This window comes from Monodelphis domestica, chromosome 3, assembly GCF_027887165.1.
Source record: "Monodelphis domestica isolate mMonDom1 chromosome 3, mMonDom1.pri, whole genome shotgun sequence".
In the NCBI taxonomy this organism is placed as follows: Eukaryota; Metazoa; Chordata; class Mammalia; order Didelphimorphia; family Didelphidae; genus Monodelphis; species Monodelphis domestica.
In genome coordinates, this window is record NC_077229.1 from 90,899,870 (window position 1) to 90,914,270 (window position 14,401).

The 14,401-nt window shown below is 47.0% G+C and overlaps 1 protein-coding gene across 18 annotated transcripts in view; it reads right to left on the bottom strand.

Annotated features, from left to right (window-relative positions):
- The window catches only part of PTPRS (protein tyrosine phosphatase receptor type S), a 223,695-nt gene that overhangs the window by 109,501 nt on the left and 99,793 nt on the right, over positions 1-14,401 (bottom strand). For all 18 annotated transcript variants that reach the window (XM_056822484.1, XM_056822481.1, XM_056822477.1 and 15 more), the window contains exon 2: positions 12,007-12,191. In XM_056822484.1, coding sequence (XP_056678462.1) covers positions 12,007-12,094 — 88 coding nt within the window. In that variant the 5' untranslated portion in view covers positions 12,095-12,191. The remainder of the gene's footprint in view (positions 1-12,006; positions 12,192-14,401) is intronic.

The window sequence follows — 14,401 nt, forward strand, 5'->3', positions numbered from 1 at the left end:
TCTCTGTGTCAGTGGCAAATCTGTGATTTGAACTCAGATCTGATTCTGAGTCTGGGACCTTATTTCTTCTCAATAGTCTTGGAACTCTTCCTGTTCTTGGCCTAACACAAATCTTTCCCCCACCATAAGTTCTAGCCTGGACCCTCCCTCGATCTAGTTCACAGGTTCTTAACCTGAGGTCTGGGAATGTTAAAAAAAAAAAAAGATAACTGGTATTGGAGTCCACTAAAACCCACAAGGCATTTTTAGATGATCGGTTGTCTACCCACACCTTCTCCATCTTGTACTCACAAAGTTGATTTTTAAAAACTCAATTATAAAACTTGACACAGCCTCTTGCTGGTAGCTCCCATGGGGCATTCCCGCCAGAGCCTGTTTAAGGCCAGGAAACCCTGGTCATCTTAGAAAAACTGTCTCTAGAATGGGAAGAGGGGGCAGGTGTTTTTAGGGGACAAATGGGGCAGGCAGGAAGAAAAACCCGAGGCAGTAAGGCTCTGTGTTCACAGGACCAGAGAATGTCACAACCAGAAGAGACTTCAGAAAATGTCTAAATCCTAATCCTGACACTATAGATGAGGAAACAGAGGACCAAAGTCATATGGTAAAGGGGTGTAAAGCTGGAGTCAGACGTAGGTGCCCACATCCATTGTTCTCTCTCATTCTCATTTTTTCTCTCCCTCATTCATTTTCTCTCTCTCTCCTTCTCTGTCTCTCCCTCTCCTCCTTTCTCCCTCCCTTTCCCTTTCTCTCTCCTTCTGTTTATCTCCTCCTTCTCTGTCTCCTTCTGTTCCTCCCTCTCGTTCCCTTTCTCCCTCTCCTTCTGTTTCTCTCTTCTCTCTCTCTCCTTCTCCCCCTTCTCTCTTTCTCTCCCTCTCCTCCCTTTTCTCCCTCCCTCTCCTTTTCACCTTCATTCCCATAGCCCCAACTATTCTAATGCTCACAGAGGCACCTTCTTCACATCTATTTCTATCATCACTTTCCAACTCAAAAACTTTCAATGACTCTCCCTCTGCCTATTATATCTGACCTTAATACCTCGATACTCAAGGCAGTCCTGTTGTCCCTCTTGGTCACCCCCTACCTTTGGTTCCTCTAAACCAGAGCGGTTATACATAATTCCCCAAATCATTCCCCATCACATGACCATCCTCAATCATTTTCTCAACTTCTCTAAATCCTCCTTAGCTCAGGATCCCATCCTCCAAAAAGCCCTTTAGAATTCCCTTTGACCAAATTCTCCTCTGAACTGAACAAGCCAGAGTCTGAACCCCTTATTTCTTTCTTTTTTTAGTTTCATTTCATTTTTTACTTTTTTTAATTGATTAATTAAGAAAAAATTTCCATGGTTACATGATTCATGTTTTTCCCCTTCCCTCCTGAACCCCTCATTTCTACCACTTGGCAAGATTCTAAATTTTGGGGACCTGGTCTTGTCCCATACCCAGACAGTGAGCTCTCTGGGGTCAAGGACCATCATGTCTCTTCTTTCCCTTGCTCCTCCATCACCCCCAACTCCCAGTGTAGCCTAACACAGAGCTGCTTGAGAAATGCACACTGAGTCACTCCCAACCACAAGAGGAGAAGGATGTGGTGGGTTAGGGGCTGGAGGTCAGGACACTTGGATTTGAGTGCAGGTTCCATCCGTTAGCTCCTTCCTCTATGAAACAGGTATAATTCTTCTTCTACTACCTGCCTCTCAGGGCTGTTTTGAGGCAAGCACTCTAAAACTCTAGCAAGTTGTTATTATTATTATTATTATTATTATTATTATTATTATTATTACTGCCTGTGAACTTCAAGTAAGTCTTTTTTCTTCTCTGGACCTCAGTTTTGCCATCTATAAAATGTAAGGATTGGACGCAATCATCTTTAAGGTCTTCCTGCTCTGAATCTTGTGATCTGTACTACATGTGTGTCCCCCCACCCCCACCCCAGACAACCCATAAACAGCCTAGGTCAGGGCCCACTGCCTGTGATAAGACTAGTTTTGATGATGTCAACAGATTCTTCCTGGGAGCTCAAGCTGTGGGTGAGGAATGTGGCTTTGAACCCAAGCTTTCTTGAGACAATCAGCCCCCGGGATGCCACAGTATCAAAAACACTCTTCTTTTCTTTCTCCCTCCAGGTCCCCTCTGCTCTCCTCTGAGTTAGTTACCCTGGGGCTGCTTGGGCCATCAGGGGAATTAAGGGGCTCACCCTTTGTCCCCCAAAGCCAATGACCAGCTTATAGAGTCCCTCTACCAATCTGGATATCAACTGGTGAGGTAGAGAAGGGTCCAGGCATGAGGACCAAGAGAGGGCAGGAATTGCTAGGCTCAGCACAGCAACAATCCAGCATGAACAGACCCCAGCCATGTCCCCACCACGCCAGAGCACAAAGGGATCAGGCAGGAAAGCCTCCTCGATGACCTAAACATGCACGCCCACTTCTTCATTCCTCCCTGAATGCCCTCTTTCTCCTGATGGGCACAGTGAAAGGGGGGCCCTTTCCCCATGAAATGAATGCCAGTCTTCTGGAGTTTGTAGAGAAGAAGGTGACGATATTAATAATAGTATTTACATAGTACTTTAAGGTTTGCAAAATACTTTCACGTCTCATTTCATCCTCCTAACAATTCTGTGAGGTAGCTGCTATTATCACCTCCATTTTATAGATGAGGAAAGAAAGGATAAATGATTTGCCCAGGATCACAGAGCTAGTATTTCAGACAGAAATCAACCCTGAGTCTTCCTCATTCTAAATCTAGTGCTCTATTGGAGACTATGCCATAAGTTAGTTAAAAAAAAAAAAGAGTATGATTTCTGTCTTGAAGTATGTGGTAGGCTTGCATCTGGAAGGCTTTTCTTGTTGGCCCCCAAAAGGCAGCCTTGGAAAGATAGGCTGAAGGGCCTAGAAGAGCCAAAAAAAAAAAGGTGCTAATGCTTAAAGGTCTCCAAGAGTGGAATGGATTGACTTTGGAGGTAGGCTGTTCCCCCAACACTTTAGTGAGATCTTCTTGAAAGAACAGATGCTTACTTGATGGGAAATCTTGTGTAAGGGATTCCCACTTCAGATAGGAGTTTAGACCAAGTGATCTTAGAAGTTCCTTCTGGCACGGTGATTTCTGTTTATTTTCCTTATCTTTCAGGGCCTAGCTCAAAAGCAGGAGCTATACAAATGCTTATTCTTATTTCCTTACCCCCCTGTGTTTATACTAGGATCTTATAAAGTCAGTCTCTGTCTCTCTCTCACTAATGTATCCCACTCCCTAGGAAATGCTTCTTTCTTTTTCACCCCTGCCCCTATAGAAAGCCTTCCCTTATAAGCCAGAAGGGTTCCTGTCCTTCTCCATCTTTGCCTGCCTATAGCTTTTAAATGACACTCGATAGATCCTGTCTTTAGAATGACAGAATGTTAGCATGGAAAGGGGCCTGAAAGATCATTTATTCTAACGGTCTCTTCTATTTTACAGATAAGGAAACTAAGGAAACAGAGGCTCAGAGAACTGAAATAACTTGTTGCAAAGTCACACACTTAAGGTCTCCCGACTCACGGGTCAAGGCTTTTTCCATTGCATAGTGATACTTTGTATTTTGAGAGAATGAGAATCATTCATTCGACCAATATTTAGAAAGCAACTGCTATTCATTACTAAGAGTTTTGTTTTTTCCTTAAGAAGGAAGGTGGCACTATATTGGTAAAAGGAAGGGATAGGACCATTGCTGGAGGTGGAATGATGGGTCAAGGAATGGGATGACAATAGACAAGAGAGGAGGCAGAACTATTCTAATTCATCTTGCATCTATATTCTCTAACAAGGAGAGAGAGTTCTTTAGTCTGGGAAGGTCAGAACAAAAATGAATAACTGGGGGTTTGATACTCAAGGCAAGTAGAGAGAGAGCAAGAGAACATCTTCCTGCTCTTAGTGAATCCAAATCATTTGGCCCAGAGGACCTCCAAACTCTGGTTCTGAATGAACTGGAGATGGGGTGGCTGAGTCTCTCTCAAAGAGGTGCTGTGAGACTGGAGAAAGGTGAATGTTGTTCCTGTTTTAAAAAATATCAAAAACAACTACCACCACAACAACAAAAAACCCTGAAGAGATTAAAGTCTTTTACTCTGGGCCAATGAGCTTGACTTTGATTCCTGGTAAAATTCTAGAGTATGTGATTAAAAGAAGGGCTGGTGAACACCTGGCAAAGGAAGCAGTCATCCCAAAGAGCCCAGCATGGTATCATCATGAGCACAGTGCCTGCCAGTCCATTCTTGACATGGTTACTACAGTGGTAGATAAGAGGAAATCTGCACCTGTAGTTTACCTAGCAAAGCATCTGATGAACTCTCACCCTGTTCTTGAGGACCAAAGGGAGGGATATGGGCTAGATGAGAGGACAGAGAGGAGGATTTGGTATGGGATGCGCAGCCAAACCCAAAGACGTCAACTTGGAAGGCAATCCCTAGTGGAGTGCCCCAGGGATCCGTCCTTGGCCCCGTTCTGCTTAGCATTTTAAATCAATGACTTGGATAAAGACGTAGATGGCATGCTTATCAAATATGCATATGGCACAAAGCTAAGAGGGAGAGCTAGCGCGTTTGATGACAAGAATTGGGATCCAAAATATTCTCTGGCTAGAATGTGGGGCTGAATCCAATAAAATGACATTTTTGAGGGACAAATGTTGGGTCTCGCACTGAGGATTCTTAAAAAAAAAATCAACTTTGTAAGTATGAGATTAAAGATACGTGGCTAGAAAATCAGTCTTCTGAACAATCTCTTTCAACAGTCTAATTTGTAATTGCATGTATTATTTCATGTATTAATTTTTTATGTTTTTATGATTAATGTAATTAATTAAAATTCCATGTAATCATGTATTAATTCAAGAGGTGTGTAGTCCCCAGGCCTAGGAAGGCAGTGGTTACTTCCACAAGACTCTGCCCCAGGCAGATCCCTTCCGGAGTATGATAGTTGGTGGTGGGTGCCATGTTTTAGGAAGGGATGCCATTAAGCAGAAGAGTGTCCAGAAGGATGATGAGGGGCTTTGAGGTCACAGCACAGAATGGTGATGGGCTAAAGGAACTGGGGGGTGTTTAGCTTGGAGATGAGAAGACTTGGGGGGGTGGGGATGGAGGATGTTATAGTTGTCATTGAGTATTTAAAGGGCTGTCACAGGGAGGAGGAATTAGATTTGTTCTGTCTGGTCCCGGAGGGCAGAACTAACAGTAATGGGCACCAGCTGCAAAGAAGGAGGTTTGGGTTTGATGTAGGGGAGAAGTTCTTAACAAGGAGAGCTGTACAGGAAGGGATGGGCTGCCTCCAGAGGGGGTGGTTTGCCTGCTCTAGACTCCCGTAGCAAAGCTGTTTGCTGTCAGGGATCCTGTCGAGGGGTTTTTTGCTCAGGTACGTTTGCTCTGAAACGCCTTCCCACGCTGTGACTTCTGAGATTCTGTGTGCATAGCACTCTGTTGGTTCTGGGAAGATACAAGGTTTAGATAAGACCTGGCCCTGCTCTTGTGGAGCTCACAGCCTAGCAGGAGGATGACACAAACACAGATAACTCTATAATACACAATATTGTATGATAAGCCCATAAGAACAGAGCCAAAGAGTGCTGGGGGAGGGGAAAGATTACAGAAGGAGGGGGCATTTGAGATAGGCTTTGGAAGACTGGCAGGAATGCAACGGGCAAAAAAAGCAGGAAGGAAAGGAGAGAGGGCATTCTAGGCAGAGGACACAGTGTGAACAAAGCCTCGAAGGGACAGGGGTGTAGGGATTCACTTGAGCGCAGAGAGTCGGTCCCTCTGGATGCAAGATGGAATATATATCAAGAAGAAGAATAAGTGATTAAGCTGGAGAGGTAGGACAGTCAGTGGAGGGCCTTGTAGTGAGGGGGACGACTGCCTGTTTTATAGTGGAATCAAGGCAAGGGGAAGGAGGTCCCAGTCAGGGGTGCTGCCTCAAAACAGGGAAGAATTGAAGAATTAAACCTCTTCCAGTTCCCTCCCACTCTGGACCTAAACTTTCAGCTCTGTGTGAGCTCCATCTTGGACCCCAGACAGTTTTCTGATCAGAGCCCACACATCAGGGTCTTCAATGTCGTCACTGTTGCTCCCCCAAGGATCTGATTTCTCCTGGACGTTTTCAATCTCTTCTCTGACAAAGCTGACTTGGACAAAATCCTGCCCCCTCTTTTTCTTCCCCTCCCAGTCAGGAATAGCCTAGAGGAGAAGGAGGAAAGAAAATTGGGGAAAATAAAGGGGAAAGATGAAGAGGGGAAGAAAAGAGGGAGAAAGAACCAAGGGGAATGAAGATAGGGTAGAAAGATAAGGAGGGGTGAGAGAGAAAGGTAAAAGAAGGCAGGGAGAGGGGGAAGGAGTCTGGAAGAGGGGGAGAAGGGTTTTTAAGGAGTGGGGGGAGATGGGGGGAAGGGGGTGGCTGGAGGGATGCTTTTGTCATCTTGGGCAAATCCCCTGCTTCTGGGCATGGGCTTCCTCCAGATGAGCTGATATGGAAGGGCCCATTCTGACCTGGGGGTCTAGGATTCTAAGGGACTATAAGGAGTAATGAGGGGCCAGAAAGGGAGGGAGGAAAGGAGGGAGAGCCAAGCACATCTATAATTTACCTCCCCTCCTGGGAGCAGAGTGCTGAGGCTGGGGGGCGGGGCCCTGGGCACCATCACCATGGAAACACCAAGAGATGCAGGGCCCGCCACGATGCCAGGCGCCTGGAAAATTCAAGCTACAAACAAAAATACCCAGCTCTAGCCTGCTCTTTGGGCAAGAGAGGGAAGAGCACATTCTGAATTAAAAGGAAGAGAAAACCATCGGTCCCTGCCTCCCGCCACCCTGGCCCCGTCAGCCCCCATCCAAAGGCGGACTCCGGCATGGGAGTGAATCATTACCCATTTCTCTGACAGGGACTTCTCCAGGCTGGCAGCTCATTCCCAGCAAAGAGTCCATTAGTGGTAATTGGGGTGGGGGTGAGGGGCACAGCAAGGCTTTTATTCTGGAGTGGCAAGCTTTACCCGCCCCCCCCCCCTAACTCAGGAAGAAGGGAGGCAGGAACATGAATGATTCTGAAAGGCTCTAGGCTGAAAAAGCATCTGGTTTCAAGTCAAAGGCTCTAGCTGGGTTCAAATCTCACTTCTGGCCCTTCTAAGTAGTGTGACCTTGGATGAGTCCCTTTATTTTATTAAAGCCTCAGTTTCCTCCTGCATTTAAATTCAACAGACATTGATCACAATCTTGATGTATGCAGGGCTCTGTGCAAGACAGTGGAAATTCGAAGACTGACAGAATCAAAACAGTTTTTCTAAAGGGAATTAAGAGGTGGAACAAATACTTAGGAGGTAATCTGAGCAGGGTGCAAGTATGAACATCTGCAGGGGATCAGGGAAGAATTCACAGAAAAGGTGGCCCCTGAACTAATCCTTGAAGGAAAAATCCTTGAAGGAAAAAGAGCCTTGAGGATTTGAAAGATGAAGGAGAGTGTTCTGGGGTACAGCTTGTGGAAATGCCTGGAGGTGGGAGATGGAGAAGAGAAAATCGTCCAGTTTCATAAGGCTTTAGAATGAACACTAGGGAACAAGGATGGAAAACCAGTTTGGAGGCAGATTTGGATGCCGGGCAAGTGAAAGAGTCAGATCTAGGATTTAGAAAAATCCTCTTGGCAGCTGAAAGAAGGCTGGATTGGAACAAGGAGAGACTTGAGGCAGTGACATCAGTTGTAAGGTGACTGCAATAATTCAGGCAGGAAGTGGTGAGTGGTGGAGAGAAGGGAACATATATAATAAATGATGTGAAGGTTTGGCAAAGGGCTAGCTGGTCAAATGTGGTGAGTGAGGAGGACACTGACTCTGTGGGCCGAGGATAGTGTACCCTTCACTGAAATAGGGATGGAGGAAGGGCTGAGTTCTGTTTGGGGCATGCCCACTTTGAGATGCTTTTGGAGCATCCCTCCATGGGGCTGTTTTGGGAGCTAATCAATCCAGTCAGGCTGTTCAAGAGGAAAGATCTCTGAACCTGGAGTCAGGCTAGGCCCCACTTCTAGCTCTAATGCTGAAACCTGTTGAAGATTCAATTTTCTAATTTCTAAAAGACCCAATAATTGCACCAGCTTCCTCTCTAGAGGAGGGTGAAGAGAGCCTTTTCCCAAGTTTAAGTACAATAAAAATGGGAGTTTCTATCGTCCAGTGCAGCCCCCTCGTTTTACAGGAGGCCAACAGAGACCAAGTCCCTCTTCCCAGATCAAAACTGGTAAGAGAAGGGGTCAGGGTTGGTTCTTCAAATTTAACACTCTTTCAGCCGCTGTGTTGTTTGGAAGGGCTGCAGATATCCACTGTTTAGTGAGCAGAGGTTTATTAGGGAAGGTTTCTGAGAGAGGGCGTCCTGATAATGAGGCTTCAAAGAAATGAGGAGTGGGGAGAGAAGCAGGTGTCAGGGCCCCTGGGCTCAACAGCAGCTCTATCTGGGAGACCTTAAGCAAGTCGTCTCACGTTTTTTGAGGCTCCATTCTGTGAAATGAAGGGGTTAGATGAAATGATACTTAATATGCCTCACCTAATCCTAAACCTGTGCTCCCATGGTTCATTCCTTCCCTGGGACCCTGGTTCTTTGTCTGCAAGGCAAAGGAGTTGGGCTAGCTGATTTCTAGGGTCCTGGTCCCTCTGCCATTCTAAGAATACTAGGGTTGTGGGGTAGAAGATGGAAAGAGAAATCACACCCATCCACCTACCCATCCTGGTTTCTATTAATTAGTCAGGTCCTGGGAAGGGGGGTGGGAATGAGGAGGAACCTTTTCTGGGAGGAAAAAATCACTCCCCAAGGCAGATGAAATTTCTCTCCAAACTTCAAAGGACAATAAATTATTCAGGCTGCTCGGGACCCAGTGCCTGGGCTTTCTCTGAAGGCCTGATTTCACGCTGCCTGCCGACTCCATCAACACAATCAGAGACGTTTCTGCCCAGTGAGGTGCCCAGCCTGAGGCTGAGACCCTGGTCCAGCAACATCTTCTTTCCTTCTCCTCTATTCTTCCCTCCCCCAACAAAGCCAATATCTCTTAGAGGAAATTTAGACATAGAAAGAAATTGTCCTCCTTCCTTGCTCCCTTCCTCCTGTCCAATACAGCTATGCTGATCTCTAAGAGAACAGCTCTATCTTGTCCCTCTGCCTACTATTTGGGCCAGAGTCTTTGCAGCATCCCCTGAATAATCACAAATTTACAAAGTACTTTCCTCTGAGTGGCCCCATTGGGGAGGGAATAGGACTCTTGGGAGGATCCTCCTTTGAAAGATAAAGAATGTGGGACTCACAGAAGTGAGATAAGTTGTTCAGGGCCACACAGCTAGTGCCTGTCAAAGTCAGGATCAGAACCCAGGTCTCCTGACATCTAGTACTTTCCCAAAAGGCCTTCTTTCTCCAGTCTTCCTCAGCGGATGCAATCAGTATTAAGAAAGCTCCCAGGCTAGGACCTATTGTAGCCTGGGTTCTATTCTTTGCTCTTCCACTGGTTTGCTTTGTGACTTTGGGCCACTCATCTCCCCTCATAGAGATTCAGGTTTTTCCATCTGCAAAGTGAGTGGAATGGCCTCTGGGATCTCAAAGGACCCCTCTGGCATTGACAATCTACCGAAATGTCATAATTTGTTATCTTGGTGGACCTGTGATCTTACTGCTCAGAAAATTTGCTTCCTCATTTGCAACTGGCAACAGATTCTCCAATCTTTTTCTGGTCCATGCCCTTCCATGAGCCCTTCCCAGAAGATCTCACCGATGTGCTTGAGGACTTCCTCTGGGCATTTTAGCACTCCATGCCTCCTGAGGCTTTGTCCTGGCCCTGTGGCCAGCCTACTCTTTTTCTTTTCTTTTTTAAAACTATTCCCTTCCATTTAAGTATCAATTCTAAGACAGAAGAGTAGCACAGGCTAGGCAATGGGGGTTAAGGGACTTGCCCAGGATCACACAGCTAAGAAGAGTCTGAGGCTATGCCTGGCACTCTATCCCCTGAGCCACCTAGATGCCCATCTCTTTTTCCTTAATCATATTTTTTAATGCCAGTGCTTACACATGTCAGTTACCGATAACACTTGAGTCAATTTGCACCCACTTTTATGTGGTTTTTATCAATAATAACTAAACTGAAGTGGTGGAAGAAGGAGACCAAGGAGAGAGAGAGCATGAAAAGGAACCAGAGAATTTTTGCGTTGGAAGGAAGGTCAGAGGACAGCTAGTTCAATTCATATCTGAACCAGAAAGATGGTCATCCAGCCTTTCCCTGAAGGCCCTCTAGTGAGGAGGTAATGCACTGACCACATGTATAAAACTCTTGAAGTCTGGCATCATCTCTTTGGATCCCCACAGAAGGAGGCATCAGGGAAAGGGGATTTGAATCCAGAGGACCAGGGTCTGAATGCTAGCTTTGTGGCTCCTTTGCTGTGTGACTTTGGGCTAAAACTGAGGAGGCTAGACTTGATGACCTTTCTGGTCCCTGTCAGGCCTAAATTTTGGATCCTATCAACCTCATAAAGCAGGCAGTTGAACTATTACTGTTATTACCACCATTACTACTATTATAACTAATAATAATAACTAGCATTTATATAACACTTAAAAAAACCCATTTGGTTCTATAAGATTATTCACTTATAAAAATGAATACTATAGAAATATGTTTTGCATGACAATACACGTATAACCCAGATGGAATTGCTTGTCAGCTTCAGGAGTGGAGGAGGGAAGAAGAGAGGGAGACAATATGGGTTATATATATATAACTTTGGAAAACTCATCTGGAAATTTGTTATTAAAATTAAAAAATTAAAATATTATTTTTAAATTTTTATTTAAAAATTAAATGTTAAAAAAAAAACTTTACCTTGTTTCTTAGCATCAATATACCATTTATTCCAAGGCAGAAGAGTGGTAAGGGCTAGGCAAAGGGGGTCAAGTGACTTGCCTAGGTTCACAGAGCTAGGAAGCACGAGGCCAGATTTGAACCCAAAACCTCCCTTGTCTAGCCTGGCTCTCAATCCACTGAGTCACCTAGCTGCCCCCATTTATGAACCATTTTAAGATTTACAAGGTACATTTTAGATATTAACTCATTTAATAGCTCCGATGGGAAGATGCTCTTATTATTCCCATTTCTACAAATGAGCAAACTGAGGCCAAGAGAGATTAAAGGATTTGCCCAGGGTCATGCAGCTAGGTGTCTGAATCAGGACTGGAACTCAATTCTTGTAGATTCCAGAGCCAGTGCAACACCTTTCTATTTAAATATTTCCCAAGTCTTAGAAGCTGAGAATCTAAATTCTTCGAGGGCAGGGAGGACCCATTTCATTTTTGTCTCAGTATCTCCAGGGCCTTGGAGGTACTGGAGAGCTAGTAAAGGCTTGTTGCACTGAAGCTAAGGGTGGAAAGGAACCCCAGAAGCCTTCTTGTTCAACCCTGTATCTGAACAGGAATCCCCTTGCAGTCTCCACCCAGCTCTCTAAAGCCTGCATTTGTAGTGAAACAACCCTATGCTTCCATCCTGGGAGCTGACGGAGCTCCACAGACCTCCTAGAACTCCAGCCTCTAAAGCCTCCCATGATCTTGGGCCCGCCCCATGGCTGGGTGGGAGGGAATTTGAGGAAAGGGAATGGCAAGACTCTGAAGTGGAGATAGACAGAAGGAAGGAGAGATGGGGAGAGAGAGTTGGAGAGAGATAGAAGAGAGGAAGATGAAGTGGGAAAGGAGAAACAGCAAGGAAGGGAGAAAGATAGGGAGAAAAGGAGAGAGGAGATGGAGGAAGAAAAGAGATAAAGGAGAGAACCAGGAAGAGAAAGAAAGAGAAGGGGATGAAGAGAGAGAAGCAAGGAAGAAATCTCTTTTTTCTCTCTCAAAGCACAGAGCTCCAGATCCCCTCAGAAAGGGGCTACCTTCCTAGTCTACTGGAAAAGTTGAACCCCGACCCCCTGCAAATCTAGGGATATGAATGCACACACATGTTTCCAAATACATGCACAATGGACCCAGAATCCTCTTACCTTCAGCCATACAGCCCAGAAGCAGGGCCATAAGGAGACCCAGAGGGCTGATGACCAAAGACATGCCAGGGCAACGGGAGGGCCTCATTCTTGGCAGCAAGCTCTGACCTCCGACCTCGAGAGGCGATGGCCCCCTCAGCCCCGGTGCTGCGAGACCCTGAGCCGACCTTCAGACGGGGCAGCGTCTGCAAAAGAAACAATAAGGTAGGGGTCAGAAGGAGGAAAGGACACACACACACACACACACCAAGAGTTGCTCCTGACACTTCCCTCTGCCCTGGTCCAGTTACGTCCGTCATGCCCTGCTGTTCCACACCCTCGGATTTTGGAAGGACTGAGGACCACAGATTTAGAGCTTGGAAGGGACCTTAGAGATAATTGAATCCAAACCCCTCATTTTACACAAGAGAAAACGGAGAGGGCAGGAAATGGTCTGTCCTAGGTCACAAAGGGAGGAAAGGACAGAGGAACCCAGCCAGCCTTCTGACTTCAAATTAGCCATCCTTTCTCCCTGTGTATCCCTGCTGCCTGGACTCTGGCAGCCTCTGCAAGGAGATTTGGAAAAGAGATCAGACATAGGGAGGCCAGTGAGGGGCTTAGGTGAGAACAGAAAGGGAAAAAGCCTGGGGAAAAATAGGTGAATCTCTCTGTCTCCCTCCCTCTTTATCTGTCTCTCGGTCCCCCTCTTTCTCCCTTTCTCCTCTGTTTTTCTGTCTCTCCCTCCTCATCTCCCTTTCTCTCTCTCCCTCTTTCTGTCTGTGTCTCTCTCTTCCTCCTTCTCCCTCCCTCCTTCCTTCTCTATCTCTCCTCCTCATCTCCCTTTCTCTCTGTCTCTCCCCTTCCTCATCTCCCTTTCTCTGTGTGTCTCTCTCTCCCTCCTTCTCTCTCCCTCTTTCCTTCTCTGTCTCTCCTCCTCATCTCCCTTTCTCTCTGTCTCTCCCCTTCCTCATCTCCCTTTCTCTCTCTCCCCCTTTCTGTCTGTGTCTCTCTCTTCCTCCTTCTCTCTCCCTCCTTCCTTCTCTGTCTCTCCTCCTCATCTCCCTTTCTCTCTGTCTCTCCCCTTCCTCATCTCCCTTTCTCTGTGTGTCTCTCTCTTCCTCCTTCTCTCTCCCTCTTTCCTTCTCTGTCTCTCCTCCTCATCTCCCTTTCTCTCTGTCTCTCCCCTTCCTCATCTCCCTTTCTCTGTGTGTCTCTCTCTTCCTCCTTCTCTCTCCCTCTTTCCTTCTCTGTCTCTCCTCCTCATCTCCCTTTCTCTCTGTCTCTCCCCTTCCTCATCTCCCTTTCTCTCTCTCTCTCTCTCTCTCTCTCTCTCTCTCTCTCTCTCTCTCTCTCTCTCTCTCTCTCTCTCTCTCTCTCTCTCCCCCTCCCTCTTTTTCCGTCTCTTACACACACACACTCCCTCTCCCTTTCTCTCTGTCTCCTCCATCTCCCTCCCTCTCTCCCTCCTGGGCTTTGGGGCTCCATTCAAACCACAGGGCAGGACACCCAGGGCAGGGCAGGGGAACATAGAATCCAAAAGTCTTCAGAACCTCAAAGAGCACTTCCCAAGCTAAAAAAGGAAATCCTGGCTGGGTGAGGACCCACGCCTGCTACAATTCTACAAAGAGCAAGGAGAGAGGTGGTCTGGTGGTGAGTAAACCACACCATCCTATCTCCTACCCCAAATCTGCCGAGTCAGGGAGCCTAGACAGAGAGCCCAAAACCCCAACATAGAGATCCACCCAAGCCCCAGGGTCAGGGTAGGGGCAGGGCCTGCAGCCTCACTCCCCCATCCCCATCCTGCATCCCAGGGGTGTTATCCAAGAGGAATGGCCAACACTGGGCTGGGAACAGCCTCCTCACTCAGGACCTCGATACAGTTATCTGTTTGTGCTAAAGGAGGCCAAGGCTATGGCCCTGAGCTCCGGGGAGCACGATCATCCCCTGATGTTGTCCTGAGTGCGGGAGATGGCACGGTTAGACGGGCTGAGCCCCGTCCCTGGCTGGCTACCTCACCCACATCTTCGGTACCGAGGAGGGAGGGCTTCTAAGTGTCAGTGGTTCAGGGCTGCCCATTCTCCCTCCCTTGGAGCCTGCTGGGTGAGGGTCTGGGGTGTCCATCCCTTCCTCCATGGAGAACGGTCTACGATTCGACAGAACATGTAACAGTTGCCGAAGAAGGCCACACAGATGCTCAGACAGATGGACGGAGAGGCTGGGCCGGGAGCAGGGGGAGCCCATGGGGTGTGGGAGCGAGATGGCCGGCTGCCCACCTAATAGCCCCTGCCCTGAACGGCAGTGTGTACCAAGCTCCTATTGCAGGGCCTGCCTTGTGCTCAGACAGGCATGGAGTAGACCAGGTCCCTGCCCTCAGGAACTCCCCATCTGGCCGGAGAGACGAGGCTCATCCAGAAAA